The following is a 24,653-nucleotide window of genomic DNA, read 5'->3' as shown; positions in this document are numbered from 1 at the left end:
AGGGATGATGCGAAGAAAAGTGGTTTGGGTTTCGCGATTGCTAGCAACGGTTGGATGAAGATTTTTCAAGTCAGCAAAAAGGAAAAGATACGGAGACTCCCGAGTGATTGTTTTCGACGAGACAAGTATTTCAAATTCTGTGTGTTTTCATTCAAGAAGAACTTTTCATTCTTTTTCCTCCCGTCGATGAGAAAATGAGGCTTTTTTTTTTTTTAGTTTTTAAGTAATTCGAAATTATGCCATGCGAATAAATCTTCAAGACAAGAACCGTTATTCCTGCCGTTCCCACACGTTCCTGATTGGCTCGATAAATGTACTGCGATAGCATAATTTCCGCTGAATTTCTCTCGCTCTTTTGCTCTTTCTCACATTATTTTCAGACCCCCGACAATTTCGATAGACAAAACCGTGAAAAACGATGTCTGAAAAAAATGTTGAATGTTACCGATGGTAAAGTTATCCATAGCTGGTGAAAGGATTAAAATGCGAATCCGTTGAAACTCTGGAAAGTGAATATTCCCCCATGAGACATTTGCATCTTTCGAATGATCGTGCATAATAACGTTGCAGAATTAATCATAAAATGCATATCAAAAGTTATTCCAACGTATGCTTTTTTATTTGCAGATAATAACGGAAAGAAATGGAACTTTTATAAATATTTTCTTTTATTTTTTCTTCTCTCCACTTTCCCTCACGAGTTTTCCTTTCGCATCTCGCACTATACATTTTTTTCTATAAAATTTCTTTTTATTATTATTATTATTATTATGATTACTACTTTTATTGTTATTATTATTATGATTATTATTGGGACGAGTAGCATGCGCACTAACTTTTTTCGAAACCTTTTGTACATATGATAGAGTGACAACGAAACAAGGGAAAATACAAGAGAAAGAAAGGGAACGCGTGAAATATATGGAGGAAAGATAATACTGCCAGGATATCGATCGCTTTGCAAGCGCTACTATTTATCAATAAATATTTAAATTATTGAAAACGAATCGAAATGCACAAACAACCATGATTTTTTATATAGCTAGATGCTTGGGGCTCAGATATTGAAAAAAGAGGCAAAAGAGGCACATTGAAAAATGACAGAAATGCATTACTGATCGGCTTCATTGTATAGAATATCGTAATATCGTACGGGATGTTCGATGAAACGGTCTCCATGTTTGTGTATATTTATCTTTACATATATACATATTGATATATATGGATATATAAGCCAGAAATATGTGTATTTGTTGATACAAAAATATGGAGAAACGAAAGAGAATTGAACGGAAGGGAGTAAAATAAAAAAGAGAGAAAAAAAATGTAGCCGTTTAAAATGTCTGAAATATCGCAACTAAGAATAAATGTTAATGAATCCTGTGTTACAGCCGAGGATCTGAGCATCACGGGATTAAAGTGGGCAGCAGCTTGGCAACGCTGGAGCGTGCCATCGATCATGTGGCGTTCGGGTAGCAGCATCGGCAAAGGTTTTGGGAGCGGATCGTCAACGCCCGAGGGTTTCAATTGTCCTGCATGCGGACGGGTTTACAAGCTCAAGAGCAGCCTTCGTAATCATCAAAAGTGGGAATGCGGCAAAGAGCCTCAGTTCCAATGTCCTCATTGTGTTTATCGTGCGAAACAAAAGATGCACATTGCTCGTCACATGGAACGTATGCACAAGGAGAAAATCTTCAAACAGGAGCTCGTTTAGGCATTATCCGGTGGCTGGTCTACCGATATTCCGGACGTTCTCAATACCGATATTCGTTCCAACATTCACAGTCGTTTCTTTAATCGAGCTCCGAGGTCCGATCCTCAGGCTTTTAATCTCGATACTTTCGGCTTTCAAAGTCATCTTCTTTCGTCTTCACGTTATTTTTTTTCTCATTTCGACTGTGAAGCTCATTCCTCGGATGCTCATCGTCAGCACCGTCGTTCTCCATTCTTCCGGTTTATTCTTCTAACGTCCTCCGAGGCTCTTGTTTCCTACGTTTCTCTCATATCTCTTTTTTCATATCGGCTCAGATGGATTTACCGAGTATGATGCAGACCCCCAACGTCATACTTCATTCGAAGGAACATCAATCCATTCCGATCGGAACATCAAACTTCTGCGTTCCTCGTCGGGGGAAAAAAGGACGACGAACGAGTTTAACGAGAGAAATTTGGAAAAAAAAAACGTACTCCCAATCTTACGATCGAACAAGCACCGGAGGAAATTGATCGAAAAACCGTAAACAAATCACCGCCGACGAATTCGTTTTTATCACAACGATATCGTTGATTATTTATCGGTGGACTATCATCTCTGATATGTGAAATAGAAAGAAGATGAATAATTAAGGAACATGAGACCAAGAATAAATATCATGGACAACGAAGATAAAGAAGTTAGAGAAAACGAAGAGACGTCGCTGGTGTACGACGCGCAAAAACGCAGAGTTATGAGGGAATTTACGAAGGAGAAGACATACGCGTTAAGAGAATGTCCCGTATTTTTATTGAAATTCTTTTTTTTCCTCTTTAAATTTTTTTTCTCCATAGAACGTACGCTTTTTCAAGCGTAGTTTATTCAGTGATGAATTTATGAATTGTTTTTTTTTTTTTTTTTTCATCAACTATAGAATTTGCGATTACGCGAAAACGACGAAACGAGAGAAACGCGTCGATCTCTTGGCTCGGGGATGTCTGCGACGAAAAATAATCGAGGTATACGGATGTTGATGAAAGTGAGACAATTATAATTACTTGGGTCTGGCCTTATCCCAGACGTTCCGTACGTACTATTAGAATTTAAGAATTTATGAAAGAAGGAATTAAAATTTTATGGAGAGAGTATAAACGCGAGGAGAAACGAAATGCATCATCCTGTTGAAAAATTTAAATGGTCAAACCATTGTGGGACGAGCATTTATGTATATGAATCGGACGAAATGAAAAAGAAAGTAATAACTCGCGCAGCTTTATCCTCGCAAAGAGTTTACGCCATGAAATATGAAATTTTTCATTTTTTTTGCTCGATATAATCGAACGATAGGGATTTTTTGTTTTTAATTCAGAGACGAAAACCGGTGACGTTAAAAATTATTATTTAGAAGTTAGAAATCATAACTATTTTTTGTCATATAGGAAGGAACACGAACCGAAAACGCTCATTTTCCTTCGTAGAAGGGTGATTCTGTCGTTATTAATACACGTTTATATCGTAAACCATTTTGGTACCGGAGAAGCCTGTCTCTCGGTGTTCTTAGAACTTGCTATATTCGTGTTCGGATCATAAAAAGTATAACGGTGATCGACAAGATAAGAAGAAGAAGATAAGTGTAAACGAGATACGAGAATTAAATATACACGTCTTTTTAAATAAAAATCGAGCAGACAACCCCGAGTGAGACTAAGACGGTCCGGAAATCCGGAGCTCTTCTTCCATAGCAACCATTCTGGTCACACTGGTTCCATATTTTTAAACGGACGTTTGCCGTGCCGCGTGTGGCTTCACTGGGACTTTAGAGACAAACGAATTATTATTTCATTCTGTTTGAGAGATTGAGAGCGCGAGAGCGAGAGAGAGGAAGAGAACGAGAGATGAATTTCCGATAAGTATAATAGTCGTTACCTCGATCACTTTTTATTTCGTGCAAAACTAAAATCGTCGACCTGGCATTAACACAATTTACTTCTTTAAATACGAAAAACACAGAGAAATGCGCAAGGACTGTACACGCACACACACGCAAGCATTAAGGAAAATGATTTTGATTGAAACGAATCGTTTTTTTTTTTTTTTTTTTTTTTATTATTCCAATAATTCGGAATTCACGTGATTCATTGCTTGTCGTTCGAATGTTCATTTTTACAAGTATCGAGCGCTCATTTTATTTCATTGATTGAAAAGTATACGTAAAAAAGAAGAAAAAACCTTCGTGAATATCAGGGAGTCGGAATTTTTCTCCACTCAGTCAACGTTTTTGTATTCATTTTAAAAATCAAAGTTCTCCATAGAAAGATAACATTTTATTTGAGGTTTATTTCTGAAAAAAATACGAATGATAGATCTTCGAACGTTACATTTTTCTTGGCACACTATACACATCCATTCCGAAATCTCATATCGATATGTCATTCTTATCGCCAAATACCTTTGACTTCCATATACGTATGTAATATAATATTTAGTCAGTCACGAGAACATCCTAGAAGAGTTATTTAAAAAAGATTAAAAAGCAAATACATACTATTAATTGTAATCATAAGCCTTAATACAGAGAAACTCGAAATAATAACAATTAACGTACAAGCACGTATAATTAAAAGAAGATGAAGACGAAGAAAAAACAAAGCCTCTCGCGATCGCACACGTACGAGTCATTCGAGTGCTTTGCGATCAAAATGTCAGACTGTCAGAAGTAACCGCAGATTCCTACAATGCATTTAATTATAAATATTATTTAAACCTTTGAAGGCTACAACCCACCCAATTTTTTTACGTATTTTTTTGTTTTTGTCTTCACAAACGCCTTCAAACTAGAGGCTCCGAACCATTCACCACTTGTATTTTTGTTTCTTTTATCTTCTTTACTCGTATGTTATGTTCTAATTTGTTTGTTTTGTTTTTTTTTTAATTTTTTTTTTTTTTTTAATACCTTCTTCCTTTTCGTATTTTAAATAATTTTACACGTATACGACTATGTAGAAAAAATACTGTCTTTTTAGCCTCGTTTAAAGTACACAATTAGGAATTTGCCAGGTCGAACGAAATAAAAGCGACGGATGATAAAAAGAGCCACGAAAAGTGCCGAGTACCGAGGAGTCGTCGACAAACATGATAATTGTGAAAACCTCGTTCCTTTGTAACTCATGACCACTTTTATTATTCATTTATCACACGTTTTTTTTTTGTATTCAGCGATTCCTTTAGAAAATATTCAAACGAAGAAAACGTGCCACGTGCCCAGCGTGAGGACACCGATTACTCGCGATTCGCGTAAACACGAAAAAACCAGAGGGCGCAGGAGGCACGAGATCATCGAGTATTAGCGATTGTCGCGTATCTCTAGGCTCTTAAGCAACGATTATCATCGATCGAAACACAAGGTACTCGGCACTATCCTATTAATGGCTTAATAACGAAAATATTAAACTCACGAAAGAGAAAACTAATGATGCATTTTTAGAAGTTTTTTTACGAGAAGAGAAAAAAACGAACAAATGTAGTCCCGTATTCCTACGCCACGCCAATCGCGCGGTTACGGCCGTCCAACTTTCCATACCGTAGACAATATTTATATGAAATGAGCTAAACTAAACTACTACATACTACATAAAACGTACTCTTATGAACGCTGAGAGAGAGAGCCTGGAAGCGCGGATACAATAGATTTTAATTTTTGATAGGTCCCCATTCCCCTCGGGTCAAACGAAATATGTATTTATAAAGAAAAAGAAGAGAAAAAATACACACAAACACACACGCACACACACATACACACACACACACACACACACACACAAACACACACGCGCTTATACACGTATTTACAATCGATTCATTCATCAGTTTTGACAGATATAGAAAGTGAGAAAAATAAATAAAATTTCGTATCCCAATCGCGGCCTTGTTAGAATAAGAAATGTCCATTAAGAAAAAAATTAACTACGAGATCTAGAGACCTCGAAAAAGCCTTTTTCCAATTAAATCTTCGGTTCTCTTTGTTCTTCGATCGTTCGTAATATTGAAATAGTATATTCATATATCGTAAATAATCAAATCGAAATATGAATCGATTGTAAATTTTCATTTTTATTTGTCATTTTCAAAAAGAATAATTCGAAAATTCTCGTATACCCGTGCTAAAGAAATAGCATCGTAAGTGTGCACATACAGAAAAGTGGGGGACACTGAAAATTCATAAAAAGAAAAGAAGAGCTCGAAACAACATACCAAGTTAGAGTCGAGAGGTTTTAACGAGGAAACGTACTGAGGGATGCAAATCCCATGATACTTTATGATTTGCAGCTTTTCGACAAGTACGAAAAAGAAGAAAGGAAGAAAGAATGAAAAAAATGAATGTATCGTGCACATTTTTTACACTACTCCGTTGTGATTTTCCCAAATGACGAAAAAACTAAAAACGACGACGAAATACAAATAGATGTATAAGTAGAACTAAATAAGATAAATACGGAGAAAGGAAGCAAGCGAGTAAAATTACTAATTGCATTTGCGATAAGCCCCAATGATTTTTATAATTGTCATAAGAATACGATGAATGAATTTTAAGATTAAAGACGAGAATAATTTGCAGTTTATATAAACGTAACGGTTAGCGTGATAATGTTTGAAGAAACAAACGAACATACAAACAAACAAACAAACACGAAACAACAAAAAAAGGAAAACAACAAAAAAATTATCAATTTCAGGAGAAAGAACGTTGATTGATTGACTTTATATTCTAACATATTAATTAGATACTTGATGATTATTGATAATACTGCCTCACGAGGCCTTGATAATTTGACGACGGATCGAGACGATAAACACAATGACTTTTTACCATCGAACATCCATCGGTGGCAAGAACAATTAAAAAAATAAAATAGAAAATAGAAACAAACGTGTACGAGACAGAAGAAAAAAAAAACAAAGCTAAACAAATCGCTCCTACTTACGTCGTCAAAAATGGAGATTATTAGATTATTATTAGGGTTTAAGAAATAGATAGACTAAGATAATATCCATTCATTCTAAAAAGCGCTTTAGTTTAAATTTCATTGGACAAACAGAAGAACAAAATGGATAACGATAGATTTGTCCAGCTGAAGCGATTCAGTGCCGCGCTCATCCGAGTGAAGAAATAACGAGAGAATATTAACAGCAACGATTTATGCGTAACTCGAAAATTTCTCACTCTTCGGACGTTTCTCTTTTTGTTTAAATCTCATTCAATAGCATTTTTCATCTCGCCACCGTACTATGCAGAAAAAATGAACGAATAGGGATCACTCTGCATTTTTTATCAATTTTTCAGTTCTTTTTTTCTTTTTTCTTTTTTAATCATTTTTATTTTGCTGTGCCAATACTGATTTTCTCTACACGTGCTGATCTCTGACTCGTGAATACTGGGGAAGATTATGTAATCAAAAAAAAAAAAAAAAGCGATGACGAATGACGGAAGAAGAAATAGCGTTGAAAGGAAAATAATCAATTGGAAAGGATTGCACGGAACATAAAAATATATAGTTTTTTTAATCCTATGGTCACTTTTTTCACTAATTGGGTTTAATTGGATTTTTGAAACTCGGCTTCATGTATCGAGATTAATACAATATGGAGATAGGCGTACGTGATATTTTTCATTGAATTTATCTACATTCATTGGCATTAGGGTATTTTGGAAAAAATCTCCGAATTTAATCCTTTTTTAAAAGTTCATTTGTATTTTTGTTTTCTTTTTTTTGTTCCTCCTTGGATAAAATTATTGTTTCTCTTGACGAAGAGAATAAATTGCAGCACACTCATGTGCGTGCGCTCGAACAGACGTTGAATTTCGTCAGTATGTGCCTTTTTTCGAGAATATAAAAAGAAAAAAAGTTAAATTAAGTAGAATAGAAAGTTGGGAATTTAAATTGTATGAGATTAGAGGGTCGTCGGGGAGACTTTGAATCAGAAAAAAAGTAGGAGAAAAAATCGCGTGACTCGTAGAGATCAAAAGAATTACAATTTCCTGTTTAAAAGAGGATTTTTAAAAACAATATATGTACATCATATTAAAAGGGATAAATAACATTAGATCCATCTCGAGGATGCAAACGTACGAAGGAAGATAATATTTAGAAAGTTTCTTTTTTGTTCTTTTTAATTTCTAAAATGCCTCTTGTGAGTGGCGTGATCGTCTATATTAGCTTTTTCGCGCGGTATTTAATCGGGCTTATTATAATATTCAATTATACGTTTATATAATTAGATGATAAATTAAATTACGGCTACAAGCGCCAAACTCGGCGTGAGGATAACAAACAAAAAAAACCTAAATTTTCTACCATTCTATCTTGAGGTGTTGGTTTTGAATACAAAAAAAAAACATTATCGGCTAAACGATGCAACGCTATTTGTAACGAAAACAAAACAAAAAAAAATGAAAAAAAAATAAATAAAAAAATAAAAAAAATTTTAAACGGAAAGAAAATGATTGGTGGAGCTGAAGGGCGGGGCAAAAAAAGTCGGAGGGCGGGAATTTTGGATATCTCTCACGTTTTTTTGTTTGTTTTTCTCAGGATATTGGGAAGCGAGTCTTCTAAAACTGCAATTAATTATTGTTCCATTTCCGAAGGCTTTTTGTTTTTATCTTCTTTTTTGTAATTTTTATTTTTCGGATTTTTCATGAGATAAACACTCGTAACAAACGTATAGCGAGACTCAGTTGTATTATCTTACAACGCAACATGTATAACGTGATATTTAGACGCTAAATTTATTTTGCGAAGGGAAATTATTAGAATGAAAAAAAAAAAAATTTTTAAATTTGTACGGACAGGTGGGAAAGGGAAATGAAACAAGTGAAAAATGAAAACGATGATGATTCGATGGGGCAAATGGCATCGAGGGGGTACATGCCATCCAGGTATTTAGAAAGTACAGCGCTTTATTTTTTGTACGATATATATTATATAATTCCTCGATATTTTCTTGTTAAATGGAGGATTTAATGGCCGCCAAGATATTTCAAATATAATGTTTCCCAGTTAAGTTAGGGAAGAAAGATATAAGAAAGGTCACCGAAGCTTGTTTGGAATACGAGTATAGAATTCGTTGATGAGTGGATGTAAGAGCTTGTGCACGAATTCAAAACCGTGGAAAACGTAAAGTAATACGAGAATAATTATGATTAAACATTTATTTTATATCTCTAGGCAAATGATTTGTGAATTATGCGATGAGAATTGGATTGTAAACAAGTGTGGGTGGTTGTGAGAGAAATGATGACAAAAAAATTTATCAAAATTAAGACAATTATTATATTTTGCGATGTTAGCACAGCAGTAAGGGAGACCGAGAGAGAGAGAGAGAGAGAGAGAGAGAGAGAGAGGGATGTATGGGGAAGAAGACACGAAAAAATCGATTCCATCGTTATGGACAAATCGGGATTTAAATGTTGTTTCAACAAATATGATCAACCGAAATGTCGCAGCATTGGCCAATGAAAAATCACAGATTATATTGAAAAGAAAAAGGATTACACGGATATGTACTAACCGAGAAAAAGCTGCTCGCTGTTTTTCTTAACTTTTTACGTAAGAATTGTGATCCGATCGAGCAACGTGAAAATTATTCCAATGTCAAATTCCAAGTCTCTGTTTAATTTCTCCATATTATAATATTAATAGTAATAATGGTAAGGTAATAAGGAAACGAATGATAAAAATTTGTATTATTATTCAGTTGGCAAATCGGGTCACGGTTCTCGTGGACGTAAAGACATCACTTTTTATCGAGTGACACAAAATAATGAGTAACTAATGGTCCCTCCCCCCGCCGCCTTCTCAACCACCAATAAGATAATTAACGCATGATAAAAATCATTCAATATGAATATAAAAGCGAAAAAAGATAAAAACGAATAGGAAGCAAACTTTGTGAGCGAAAACGAAAAAAAAATCACTAGAGTGCGAGAGAAAGAGGAAGAGAGAGAGAGAGAGAGAGAGAGAAAGAGAGAGAGATGACGAGAGTAAAGAGGTGAAAAGTAGGTTTGTAAACCGAGAGAGCCTTGTATTAAGTGCCTTTAAGTACGATTTAGATAATAGGCTAAAGAGAGATGAGATCAAAACGAAAAGATAGAATGGGAAAACAAAAATATCGAGGCGCTGGGCGCGTTCAGTTGTGAGCCGATTTCTCAAGGTATTATAAGACCGGATGGGCCACCGATCATTTCAGGAGCATTTTCAACTCTCGCCAATGACGCCGTAAAGTTGAAAAAAAAAAATTAATGAATGAATTAAAATAAAACAAATATTTTTTCTGACAAAAGAACGAACGAACAAACTCGTGACAAGTGCAATTATTTTTTCGAACAAAATCGTTCGGTTTGATAATCGATAAAAAATTAAGTAAAAATTTAAATAATTCGTCGGTAGATCCGCTCGGTTATTGATTATAGCGAGAAAACAAAACACAATCCCGAACTGGCTTTCGGTATTTCTCGTTCGGCTGTGCCATTATATTCGACCTGAAAGGAAATAAATTTCAGACAGCATTTTATATTAGTAGTCTTTAAAAATAACGTCGCGAGTTTAACTTTAACAATATTTACGGGTCCTTGGCGAAAGTACATTTAAACCGGTGATGAAGAAAAATTATTTTTTAAATCGTCTCGTTCATGAAAACGGAAGTGACGTTACTTTGATAGATAAAATAAACGTCTCGAACGAATATTTGTCCTCTCGTGGCTTTTCCGGTGCACATCTCGAGACCAGTGATATTTTTTTAGAAATTATTTATTTACGTCGATAAAAGAACAGTTATCTCGACGACTCGCTATAAATGCCAATCATATCCGCAAGGGTCTCTCTCTCTTCTCACTTTTTTAAAATTCCATACCCTCCTCTTTAACGTAATTTATTATTACTATTATAAATCATTTTTATATTATTATTATTATTATTATTATTATTATTATTATTATTTTTAAGTTTCATTTTCCGCATACTCCGCCGGATTTCTTCTTCACTGCCTTACAATATGTGATTTTCATATAATTATTACTCCACGAGTTATTTATTTTGTCTTTGATAATCTTCCTGCGAGCTCTCCCTCCGTGACCTCGCTCCAGATCCTTTGTATCTTAGTATATATCAATTGATCTGTTGACGATAATCGTTGTTGTAATGATAGGTTCGAGGGCTCTTTTATGAGTTCAAAATATACATTGAAATTTAGAAAAACATCGATGCGAGACAACAGGGGAAGCCTGAAACGATGATGGACGTCATTCGAGTGAAATAAAAATTATTGTTTTATTTAGCATTGAACTTAAGGTGATTATCATGGGGAAGAGAATGTTTTGAAAACGTTTAACTGACGCTTATAATTTTTATTATTTTTTTAAACATATTGTATTGTTGATGATCATTCATCGGTTTTTATTACTTTGATGTTTCCCCTGGTATAGTTGGAAAAAAAGTTTTAAACAGCGCTTAAAGTTTTAAGGCTTTCAAAGGTTCATTATTTACAAAATTTTATGAAAATCCTTACTAAACTCTTGAGTGATGCCGAATTATCTTGATTCACTCGAACGGAGTCAATCTTCGTAATGCTACAACAGAATGCAAGAATAGTGCTCGAATAAAAAAGTATCGATCTTTTGCATCATTCGTCATAAGTACGAACTGTTAATACAATTTATCTTTTCTACTATCCATTTTCATTTATGTTTAATATTTAACCGACTGTACAGAGAACGCAAAACTCAAACTCCGCTCAGCGCCTCTAAGCACGAAAATAAATTACTCGTAATAATGATAACGACTCTCCTTTCGCCATGTATTCCTTAATGAAAGATTATTTTCATTGTGTCTTCTCATTGGTTTTTCTGAATACTACTCAGCCGAATGTTTCATATATTTCCTTCAATTATATTGTCACACGAACGTTTGTAAATCTGACTCAAAACAATTGAAAACAGCACAAACATGCACACACACACACACACACACACACACACACACACACACGCGCGCGCGCGCGCGCGCGCGCGCGCGCGCGTGAAACAAAAATGTAAATATTGGATTTCGTCAAATTTTATAGTTTGTGACAAATGTTTAATGTGACAAATGTATTATTATTCGCTCAGGCGAACCTTTTCAAATCTTGATAAACTGTGAACACTACTTGTGTTTGGAATTCTTCCATGATGCTTGTGAGAACGTTCGTTTTCAGGATCAGGATCTGCGAAGATTTCCACATTTCGTGCTCCCACGGTCTTTTTTTTTCTTCCATTTAAAAAAATTTTTCTAACCAAAACCAACGCATATCTCATTTCGATCAATTCAAACATTCCAAAAGTGCTTAAATTTTTATTCTTTCCTTCATTTCTTTGTCATTTTGTAGAAAGCCTTGTATTGGATTTAGAGCAAAATAAAGACTAGAAAGGCAATTCGCCTTCAAAGTATTTTTCATTGCGTACATCCGTATGCTATTTTTCTTTCTTTTATCAAGCATCAGGTTTAAGCAACATCAGAACAGGAACAAATAACGTGTAAAGAAACCATTGGAATAACTATGATTTCGGAGCTCCGACCGTCTTTCCCGGAAACTTGAGAATTATCAAAGTTTTTAGTTAATCGACAATTCCGAAATTTTTGGTTTTTCGTACTGAATTCATCTGAGATTAAGGCGTTCGAGACGGGTTTTTCGCACGAGTTTCCGAATCTGCAGCGACTGTCATCTTTCAGCGATATTTCCTCATGCACGATTATATCTGCTCCACACTGACAAGAAATTTTTCTTTTTCAGGTGTTTTTCCAACGGTTTTCATCGTGGCCCGAGAAACGAAGAACTCGTTGAAATAAGTTCGAATCTAATGCTGAAATTCGACGATGAGCTGGAATTGTATGTATTTTGAAGACCATTGCGATCGTTCTGATACAATGATATTCTGAGTTTCAGGCTAGCCCACCGATACCGAAGACCGAGGAGCAGCGATTCTAGGGACGGACTAGGCGAGAAATAGAAAGGGCTCGGAGAGCGGTGAGGCGAATGATATTCCCGCGACGGGATCACAGCAAAAAGTTTATTTCTTCAAATCACCATCGGCACTCGATAATTACGAAAGAAAAATCTCGAATAACGAGACGTCCTTACCAACGTCACAACCATGTAAACACACACAAACATACACATTTAAAATTCGCTCAACCCTTTGTCATTTGCTCGTTGTTGTTTAGCCTGAAATATGATTGTTCCGCATGGCTCGCGCCGTTAAGAAAAAAGGAAAAACTGGGACGTGAACAAAAAAAAAGAGAAACCGTTCCGAGCGCTTGTGAAAACACGTTTCGATGTTGATTTAGCAGTTTTTTTTTTGTTTCGTCTCTTTTTTCGTTTTTTCTTCTTCTAATGTGCTACTAATGATCCATTTCGCCACTGTTTTTTTTGTGTATTTTGTCACAATTTCAGGATTCTTCGCGGGGTTTGGATGGCGGGTCGAGGGCAGTAACGTCAGGAGAAGTGGCCCAAGGATCGAGGCCGAAATTCCTGCTCCTCTCGCACCCCAACGTCGCGCTCGTTTACATTGCCCGGCCCGACACGTCGCTCGCAACAACAACCGTCCGTTGACTATGTCCGCTCATGATCGACGTCACGATTGCTCACGCTGCGGAAAATCCTACAAAAACGCTTACATCCTCAAGAGACATTTGCTCTACGAGTGCGGTAAAGCTCCTTCGTTTAGCTGCCCACATTGCGCCTTCAGCTCCAAGTATGAGAGAAATCTCAAGGCCCACATTAATCACCGCCATGTAGAACCTCCGGCAACGACGATCCACCAACGAGCTTGAGTCACTCGTTGATTACGAGTCATCAGCTTTGCGAAAGGTTTTAAACGTTGTTTCAACCGTTTAACCTAGACAACCTACAGACCCTCGTCACAACTTGGGTTCCTCACAATCACCCCAATTCTTCGTCCAAACACTTTTTTTTACTCCATTTTTCTCCAAGTTAATTTTCGATCAAATGCCACTTCATCGTACATGATTCTGTTCGCTTCTTTATACCAAAGAGAATGGCCTATAATAGAGTAGAATTTGCTAGAAACATAATTATAGAAACTTCTCAAAGAAACAATTACAGGTTTTTGTTGTTGAATTTTCACCGAATGGCATTTCATCATTCACTATTCTTTTGTTTTCTAGATAACGAAGAAATTGTTCAAGTGGCTTTTGTTAAAAGTCTTAATTATAAAATCCCAATGAAACAAAATATCTGCAACGTTTTTTTAAAAAATCTTTCATGGAGTTTCCGTTATGGAATTTTTATGAAATGGCGCTCATTCGGGTACGTGGTTCTTATCGTTATGGAAAAAAAAAACGAAGAGAATGGAGCATAATTGAACCGCAGGTAACCCTTTCATCATAAAATTAAGTTGGGAGTCGTTTTTGACCCCTCTGTAAGATTATGCTCGATCGAACAGATTGTTGAGGTTTAAGGTTGAATCGTACTTTACGGTATACTATCGTTGTAAAAATTCACTGCGATGATCGGGAGAACAAGTGAATCGTGAATTCATGAAGAGAAGAGTTATCAGGCTTGGGCAATAAAGTATTGATTTCCAGTGAAAGTCTATTTGGAAAAGTGGGGAAAAGTTCTTTCCTGGAGTGGAAAGAGCTTTATTGGCTCTCACTATTCACTTGATCATCGTATGATCGTTGTAAATCGCAGGCAAATGCTCGAGTGTCTTGTTCTACAATTCATAGCTTGATAATTCTCTAGCGCAACCTTGACCGTTGTTATATACAATTTTTATGGCGATCATATTTGAAGGTAGCTACGTGGTCATATATTTACAAGCGTGCGGTTGAAATTAGTACCAGAATCGGGTTTAAATATTGATATGATTTTCGTTGAATATCGTATATCCCAACAAACCCGTGATCGTATTAATTTAAGAAACAAAATCTGAATTCCGTTGCGAAAAGTGGCGACGAAATCGGAACGGTTTTGAGAGAAAACGTTTCACCGAAATGAAATATTTAATTCGTGCTAAGAAATTTACTCCATTTAATCCCTTCATTTTATTGTCCGAACTTTAATTTTACGATTTTTCGAATAATCGTATAACATTTCGATTTTCTGAGTCATGACGTAACACTCGTTCTTTTCATTGCGGTTATTATTTTGTTTTCACGGAGTAGATCAGTCGCGAATACGTAATTTATATTTATAATTTTTGTTATACTTATACGCTCCATTTGAAAAAAGCGAAATTACAAATTTTCATAATAATAGAAAAAGAAGAAAATTTTAGTAAGTACAGAGGCCGAAAAGAAAATGGGATCTTGATACGGTGTCGTGTCCGTCATCAATTTGATGAGACAAATCCATGACAATATTTATATCAAGGTGCGAATATCAAAATTATGTTCCGTCAATTATTATTTATGTAGTTCCAAGACACCAGCTTTTTATACATTTTCGGAGAAATACTGATATCTTTTTTCTCCCAATAGGCATTGACCGCTTGGACAGTGGTACGAAAATGTATATATTTTTTTCCCATGGTTGATCAACGAAAGAAATATTAATCATCCCAAAATATTAATAGGCGTTACAAAAACGAATAATGTTATTATAAGGTATTATCGATACAATTGACGTACTTATTTGTACGAAGTTAATGGCGTTAATTTGTTTCTTCCGGTAACGAACCCAAGACTAAACTAGAAGAAATTGCAATCACGGAAATTTGCGATTAAAGATATTTCATTGAGTTTGATTCAATTGAAGAAAAAAAAGAAAAAAAAATGACGTTGATCAACCCCGAGCAAATTCTAGTGCTTCCGATTAGTTCATTGAGCACTTCGTTCGTTTCGTTGACGAAAAGCGATGTTTTTCGAAATAACGTTGCTTAATGACCCTAAAAATGTTGTCCGAATCCATCAATATCGATCTTCATTACCGAAGATTTTGAACGATTTATTTTCCCTCCGATATGCTAATGATGCCCTTTGCCGATTTTTAGTGTATCAGTGACCAAGTTGAGAAAACCAAAATGTTGCCTGGTCATTTGTGAGTTGTTGAAGAGATGAAAAAAAATGCCCACGTTGTTGAATATATTAGTACGGACTCGAGGAGACTCGGAGAGGTTCAAAATGCTGCTACTTTTATTGGACGAAATTAAAAAGTGCAGAGGCATAAAACTATATATATATATATATATTGAAAAGAGGGTTCACAATGACACCAAGTTCTTCTCGAGGTATACTCGTATGCTAAAGCGCCCCAATTATTTTTATACAAATTATAAATGAGAATCTGTAAGATTTTGCTGTTGATAAATTGTGTTGTAGAAACACAGGATCGATCTTCGATAATCGACAATTTTGTAGCCAAAGAGAGGTAGAACGAAAAATGTGATTGGGTTGTATCACATGTAGGATTAAAACGAAAAAAAAAAACGAAGAAAAGAAGTAAAATGAACAATGATGAGCGAGTAGCTGAAATCAAACATCTCGAAACAACGAAAATAACAAAAATAATGTCCTAGATATAATTTAAAACGAGCAAGTGTCTCACATACAAACCTCTCGGTGCGGGAAGTTCGATAATTTAAAGAATTGAGAAAAAGCATTAACGCGAGCAACTAGTCGAATCAGATATCTAAAAAGCCAAAAATTAAAACCGAAAATATTAAAAATCCAAATGCATAGATTATATTAAAAAAAAATATATATACACACGAAGCACTTCATACTGATTCGACCCGCGCCTGGCCTTCAGCTTTCTGATTTTGCCCGCAATTTTTTTAGGGTTTGTACGACTTCTTAAAAGTGCTCAGGATTTTTTAATAGATTTTTCCGACTACTGATAATTTTATAAAAAAATATACTGGTTAAATTAAAAAATCCAAAAACCATCAGAAAAATCCCGTTTCTCATGTGTGAAAAGTTTCAAGCGTTGAACCAAAGTAAGCGCAGATGTTTTTCTGTTGGGAAGAAGCTTTGTTTAAAAAAAGGATCGTTGTCCAAACATTTTTTTATCGATGGAAGGGTTTAAAAAAATAATTCCCTTAGTGATTGGAAATAATAAGTTATTTACAAAACTCACAGGTATATTTTTAGGAAAAAAAAATCAACTCGAACGACGGTATTCCACATGCATTCCACATAAGTTACACTTGAACTCAATAATGTTGTTAAGGTAACTTCTGTACTGCATGCTAGTCAAATGAATGCTAAATTTTCAAAACACTTTTAGACCAAGTTTAACGTACCGATTGAAATGTATTTTTAGTGGATTCGTATTACAGCATATTTTATTGACATGTAAAGATATTAAAAACGATAGTTTTGCAAAACCATCAACTGATACCAACTGATAAATGCAAATTTCCACGATGACACATTTTCACTGGTATCTTTCGAAGAATTATCTGCATTTTTTGACCGATTTTATTGCACCACGTCTCATTTTGTTCCTTAACTGATCCTCTACGAATCTACCATGTAGTTTTTTTTAAACTTAATCATTTCACTGTTGCAGAAAATTGTTTATTAAGCGAAAGAACTTTTTCATTGATAATTTATGAAGGAATAAATTTAAAAAAATCTATCTAGTGAATTTGTAGAGGATCAGTTGAGAAATAAAATGAGACGTGGTGAAATAAAATCGGTTAAAAAATACAGATAGTTCTTTGAAAAATACCTGTAAACCTGTGTCATTGTGGATGGTTTTGTATCCGTTGATGGTTTTGCAAAACTATCGTTTTTAATTTTTTTTTTTCGTTAATAAAATATGCTTTAATGCATATCTACTAACAATACGTTTAATCGAAACGTTAAACTTGATCTAAAAGCGTTTTGAAAAATTTAGCTAGCATTTGACTAGCATGCAGTACAGTAGTTACCTTAAGTGAGAGAAGGACCATTTTGGTTCAACTCTTCAAATTTTTCATACGAGGAAAGAGAATTGTAAGATTTCTAAATTCGGGCAGTATATATATTTTGTTAAATTATCAATGTGTCGAAAATCGTATTGGAAAAATCTATAAAAAATCCTGAATGCTTTTCAGAAGCAACCCATGAAAAATTGTGGGCAAAATCAAAGAGGTAAAGAATCAAAGATCCAAGTCGAATTCGTATGGAATGCCCCATATACGCATTAAGGTGATGCAAAAAAATCGATATTTTTTTTTTCAGAGCTCCAACGTAAATCATTAGTACATCAAAAAAAGTAATTTTCCCAAAGTTTTAGATTTTTTTAAAATTTTTTAGATAGTGCTCAAGCCACTTTTCGATATTTTTCCTGTTTTTTTTCCCCCCAAAAATCGCGAATCAAACATTTTTTTCCGCTCTCATAGCAGAAAATGTTAATGCTCCATGGAATTATAAATCTAATAAAACTTGTTCACTTTCCAAAAAAATTTATCGGCTACCTCGCATAATTTTTTTCTTTCTTCTGTATATTTTGCTATAAATCATGAGGTTAAAAAACGTGTGGCCACAAATAACAATTCTTGTCGTTCTTCCAAAAGAAGAAGTGGAAGTATTTTGCAAAAACAGTTTTTCAAAATTTGGTCGAATTCTCTATTCTCTATTCAAAGTTCTCTATTTCAAAGTCTGGTATTTCACCGTAGAAGACGGTATAATTTTGAAATTTTCTAGCTTTCCCATTTGTTATAAAAATTAGTAAAATATTTTCATTGATTTCTGATGGAAAATAAATGTAGGCTAATACGAATACGAAATTGCAAAAATTTTTAGTTTACAATCAAAAACTATTTGAGTTTGTACAGGAAGGCAACTTTGTACAATAGACCTATTTCGATCTTGTTAATTTAATTTATTTTTTAAATCTGCAAAAATTACGAGACCGATTTTGGAAGTTCGATGAAAAATATTTGCGATTTTGCATCCATTAGTCTCCATTTTTTTCTTACCAAATTCGGTCAAAATATTTTACTAATTTTTATAACGCACGAGAAAACTATAAAATTCCAAAATTTTAACGGTTTCTGCGGTGAAATATCTGACTTTAAAGTAATGAATTTGAATTTGGCAAAACACAGCTTTATTTGGCAAGTTGTCATTTTTGTACGATGCCATGACAAGTTTTCGTGCATAAAAATATCTATCTCTATGAAAAATACAGGAAAATTGAAATCAATTGTTTGAGAAAACGCAAAAATCCTTGTTATAACATGTCATTTTGAAAAACTATGTTTTTGCGAAGTACATTCACCTTTTCTTTTGGAATGACGACAAAAACTGTCATTTGTAGCTACACGTTTTTTAATCTCATCATTTATATCTAAATATACAGAAAAAAATAAATAAGTTTATGCGAGATAGTCTTAAAAATTTTTTGAGAGTGACAAAATTTTATTAGATTTATGTTTCACGGAGAGCTAATACTTTCCGCTATGAGAGCGGAAAAAAATATTTTTGCTTCGCGATTTTTCAGAAAAAATCGGAAAGTGGCTAGAGCACTATCTAATTTTTTTTTTTCATCTGAAATTTTGAGAAAATTACTTTTTTCTAATGTACTAACGATTTCCGTTGAGCTCCGAGAAAAAAAATATCGATTTTTTTTGCATCACCCTAATACACATATATTATATTATACTAAATATTACATTATATTATTATTCCCCATATATTTACATATATTGAAGAATCTTTGAGATACATATATGTATGAACAAATAAAAAAGCGAGGTATATTTACTGCTGCCATCTATTTAACGAAAGAAATACTAAACTCGTTGGTCGGAATTGCATTTTACCAAAGGAAAAACAAATATTTCGATCTTCATATAACTTTATCGTGTCTCTTCCTTCGATGTAGAAATTAGTACGACTTTCGAGCTCTCTTTTGGTCTCTCTTAAATCTCCTTAACTGTTATGAAATAATAATACGTAAAAAAAATTCGAATGTATCTATGGGATAATAACAAACAAGAAAACAATAAACGTACGTAAACTTCTTTCCGCAAAACGTGATTGAAGTTGAACGGAAGGTGTTAGTCTGTTCTGTATTACTATGAGTAGATCGAAGTTGTGTACATCGTTGAAATTACTAGTCGAGATCTTCAGGATTTCGCTTTTTGCAGTTGAAAAAATACTTCGTCGTCGTATCAGGGATGAGAGAAATTTCATCAGAGCCCTTTCTCCTTTAAAAATTGTTGAACTTTTCAATTCCATCAATCATAGAGAAACTTTGGTTCATATTATCGAAACTTTTCGGAATATGTATTTGTTTAATTATCTTTACACTGCGAGACATGGATTAATTTGATTTTTTTTTATAATTCCTTATCGAAACCAGGATGAGTCTGGGAGAAAATACTCCGGAAAAACATTCATCCCCGATACGAAAACGAATTAAATTAGTTGGTAAAAATACTTTCACTTTGGAATAAGCAACGAAAGTCAGCACTTCTTGTTTGCGCGACGTTGCATGAGCTATCTGATATTTCAACTAAAGTATAACGAATAACTGTGACGCTTGAATCAATCGCCCATCTCTCTTCCAAATATTTCTTTGTGCCAAACTGAAAAACACACACTCGTGACACACCAGCAAATCCGAATCTTTCTTGCACCATATCAAATTTCGGGTTCTCCGCTTCGAAATAAATCTATCAAAGAGATCGGTAATTTTTCCGCACTTTATCTCACGCTATAAATGGAGCTGTGAATATTTCGGCGAAAAAAAACTCTAAATAAAGGAGTGAGAATGGAAAAAAACGTATCAAACGAACAATTGGAAGAGCGAGAATGCTAAAAGGTTCGAACGAATCGTGAGAAAGGAAACGATCGTTTAAAAATATATTAGACAAAAAAATTAAATTAAATTGTGAAGGCTCTTATCTCGAAAGCTGGACATAGACTGACGAGAGGAGAATAAAGACGGTATCCGATGATCGTAAAATTAAAAATAGTGACAAACCTAATTGGAGCCCGTTGATTATTATTTATTCTTGACTCATTGTTCGTTTGTAAAGTAATTCAAACCAAAGTGAGGGTTCAACAAAATCAAGTTTTATGCTGCATTCGGACGAGCGTAATCAGATCCCGAAAGTTGAAACATGCGAGAGATCTGATGATGCCTGTAATAATAACAACAATAACAATAATTATGTAACGATTTAATGAAAAAATATACACATGCATATAGAATTATTTTGAAGAAAAAACATGTCAAACATTTACGGACACGTGTATACAGAGAGAATTTACCAACAAATTATATATACAAAATATTAATTATATAATTCCATACGATTGCGTGTGTGGTAAAAAAGCAAGAAAAAAGAATGAAAGATTGTGTACATAGCGTCGACGCTAAAGAGTGCGAAAGCGGATGACTACGAATGAGGAGATTGCGATAATAATTAGTCAGTAAGGATTCTACTAATGAAATTTTTCGGATGCAATCGTAAAACTTACGTTTATTTTTTTATATTTTCCATGGAAAGATGAAAATCTGGAATTTGTCTGCTGGAATCTTTTGAGGAGCCATACGAGGTTCAAAAGCCGATCGAAATTATATGAAAATAAAAATTACGATTGGGTCCCTGAAGTTTGCACACGTGCCAAATCAATTTTTCCAATTGAATTGGAGAAACAATAAATCTTTAAGTTGTTTGATTATTGATGAGTAGACAATGTTATGGAAATATATATAAAATAACGGATATTGATTTGGATCTTTGTTATATTATCATGTTACTCTGAAATATTGTAATCATGCAGGTGACGAAAATAAGATGTTTATTTATTTCGATGAGTGTATCCACTGGCAGAATCGTAAGCGGGGCAGGATGAGGGAAAGGGTGAAAAGGATGTTTCCAATAAAGTAATGAATTGACTAATTTCAAGTGATTTCGACGATTCTCATTTGATCTGACTTTACAAAAAACCTAGAGAGAGAAAGTAGACTACTTCAAACCGCGGGCAGAATTGTCATTCGAGCCAAAGGCGAGCATGCGGTTTGAGGTGATCTAATTTCACTCCCGTGGAGTGTATACTATTTTTCACCACACATGCACCGAAAATTCAACCCTCCGATTTCGGAAAGTTGAACTTTCGGCGCATGTGTGGTGAAAAAAATATTTATTGCCAGAATACGATATCAACGAAGAATGAACGAGAATGTAAATGTTTTTGCTCATAAACTAACACTCATTTATCTCTTTTTCAGGCTGGATTCGCTGCCATTGTGGACGACGTTTCAAGCACGATTTTTCCTTCAGTTGTCACCGAAAAAATGAATGCGGTTATGGCTATCGATGTCTGGACTGTACCTTCACTACTGACAAACTCAACCTTTGGCTGCAACATACGAGAAAAGGATGTAGCAGAGTTTGGCTCGGTCCAAATACCTTCTGATATTTTCAAGCTAAAAAAAATTTCATACTTTTACTCAATGGTTACAGGTTTCTTTTCCATTGAATTATATTTATAAATTTCAATAAACAAATTTCAGCAAATCAAACGATTGTCAAGACCATGATGGGCTTTCAAAATATTCCGTCAAGTTTGCATTCCCCATTTTGTCGGCTCCTTTTTTACATTTGTTAATTATTTACCGGAATATTCGCAGTCGTTACAAATCCATCGGATCGCTATTTCCGATTCTAATTCACATGAGGCAAGAGATTAGTTGATGCAATAAAAAAATGTGTTGAATTATAAAATTTTATTTAATTCGTTACAATCCAACAAAAAATTTTTGTTGAATCAACGAATTCCTCGGTGTATCATACTTATTCGTTTGACGGTTTGGGCATATGTTGTAAATCAGGATATAAAATATCTATTATATTCTGCTTTTTGACTGCGGGTATTGGTCGATCGATCGATCATTGGTGTGCTCGATATACAAAAATACTTGTCTGTATTCAATGTAACGTTTTTGTTTTTCCCAAAAAAAAAGGACAATTTCGCATCTCGGAACACTTTTTACAATAATAAATAAACTTTTTTTTTTCAGTGTCGGATCCATTGGACATGAAGAATTTTACTTTGCCACGTCGACGGAGAGCTCGTTCCAAGCGTGTTTCACAAAGAATGAACTATTTGTGCAAATGTGGACGGAAATACACGCAAAAGTGTTCCCTCGACCGTCACGTTAAGTACGAGTGCGGTAAAGCTCCAAGTGTACCGTGTCCGGACTGTGGGAAACTGTTTAAGCATCGACATCACGTTATCGAGCATATGAGAAAATATTGCCCGTTCAAGCAGCGTCAATAATTTCTTCTCGTTCAACATCCTGGAGCTCAACATTAAAATAAAATTTTCCTTTTTTTATTTATACTACATGAAATTGACAGTTGTACACGTGTGTATGAAGTTTCAATATGTGAATAAATACAAGTATTGCATTAATTATTATAAGAATATTTGAATACACTGTAAAAAAAAAGGTGATCGCTGAAAACGATACATTCAAATTTTCTTCAACAGCAGATACTAAAAATAGATAAATACGAAAAATAACAAAAGATTTGATCTTCGTATCTATTCGTAGCGATATGTGCTTGAGTGCTTAAAGTCGTTTGTCGAAGGAAAAAATCGTCAAATTCTTTCTCGAGCTCGATGTTTGATTATTTATCTATCGTTTTCATTATTGTGTCGTTATAATTCGTTGAACGAATGTTATGTTGTGATTCGTGAGCAATTACCGATACTTGGACAATTCCATTAAGTTTAACAAATGAAAAATTCTTCTTCATTGCAGTTTCGACATTTGTTCTTCGCTACAAGCAGGTAGCCAGACAGCACGCTGCCGGAGATTTGGAATCGCGACATCCGAAGAAATTTCCGTGCGAAAAATGTGGCAAAGTTTACAAATGGAAAGAATCGTTGCTCAAACACCGGCGAGTCGAGTGTGGAAAAACTCCTCAATTCGCTTGCCTCGTTTGTGCTAATCGTTTCATGCACAAACATCACCTTATGAAACATCTCGCGTCCATTCATCAACTTAATTTGATCAACGAGAATGACGTATTTATTGTTCATTAGTACAAGTTATTTCAGTGAAACAAAACAGTGATTTTTAGCATGCAGACAAATTTGTTCGATTACTTCAATGTTGAAATGCCGAAAGTACAATTTCCCAATTGTTTCGAGATGGAAATAAATATCTCTTGGAATCCGCTAAACCTTACTTTTTGTTTACAGTTATGTGCTTTATGATTGGTAAAGAAATTTGAACCTTGCGTCGATTGTTTTCAGTCAGCTTGACACTTGGTAATTTTTTCAATGATTATAATCATGTCGTCAATGGTAATTACCATTGACGAATATTAAAAGCTAGCATCAAAGTTTTCTCGTCCATGTTATTTCTATCATTAATAAGAAGGATTAAATGATTGACAATTATTGGTGATTGGATCATCTCTATCTTCATTTCCGGCAAATATTAAACTAACGCTGCAAATGTGTATTCGAGTTGCAGATATCAATAAGGAAAGGATTAGAACAGGATGAAGTTCGAAAGTTGAGGATCACGAAAATCGAAATGTTGACGTGAAGCTTGAAGCAGGGTCGCAAATTATTTTGCAAAGTTCTCGCATCTCCACATCCCGACTACATGGGACAAAGAATTTAATCCTTCTCGGCTTTCCGATCATTCGACATTGTTTTTGTCTGACCCTTATGACTTTTTTCAAAAGTCAATAATGTTACGAAATTAGAATTTAGTTTCGGAGTGATAATAAAAAAAAAACCCAACCAAAAAGAAATTCGCCGTTCTCTAATGATTTTTAACTAATATAACTGTACTTCACTTTCAGCTGCCGAATTGAAAATCGGGAATGTCACGGGAGGATGTTACGATCTGTTCAGAAAGAAATCGTGCGCTTGTCCGAGATGAGGTGCTAATTTTCTGAACAACACGTCAATGCAGTCTCATTGGAAGCATGTCTGCAAAAGAG

General features: G+C 34.6%; 2 protein-coding genes across 6 annotated transcripts in view; both read left to right on the top strand.

Annotated features, from left to right (window-relative positions):
- Positions 1-24,653, top strand: part of lola (longitudinals lacking) — a 133,505-nt gene that overhangs the window by 93,811 nt on the left and 15,041 nt on the right. The gene's annotated exons all lie outside the window — the stretch shown is intronic.
- Positions 12,310-23,594, top strand: LOC122415907 (uncharacterized). The gene is made up of 5 exons (XM_043428493.1): positions 12,310-12,877; positions 13,175-13,429; positions 21,917-22,151; positions 22,709-23,056; positions 23,456-23,594. Exons 2-4 carry the CDS (start codon positions 13,346-13,348, stop codon positions 22,966-22,968), a joined length of 579 nt encoding a protein of 192 aa, XP_043284428.1. The 5' UTR covers positions 12,310-12,877; positions 13,175-13,345; the 3' UTR covers positions 22,969-23,056; positions 23,456-23,594.

This window comes from Venturia canescens, chromosome 9, assembly GCF_019457755.1.
Source record: "Venturia canescens isolate UGA chromosome 9, ASM1945775v1, whole genome shotgun sequence".
Taxonomy (NCBI): Eukaryota; Metazoa; Arthropoda; class Insecta; order Hymenoptera; family Ichneumonidae; genus Venturia; species Venturia canescens.
The sequence above is the reverse complement of the archived record's forward strand: the minus strand, read 5'-3'. Positions and strand labels throughout refer to the sequence as shown.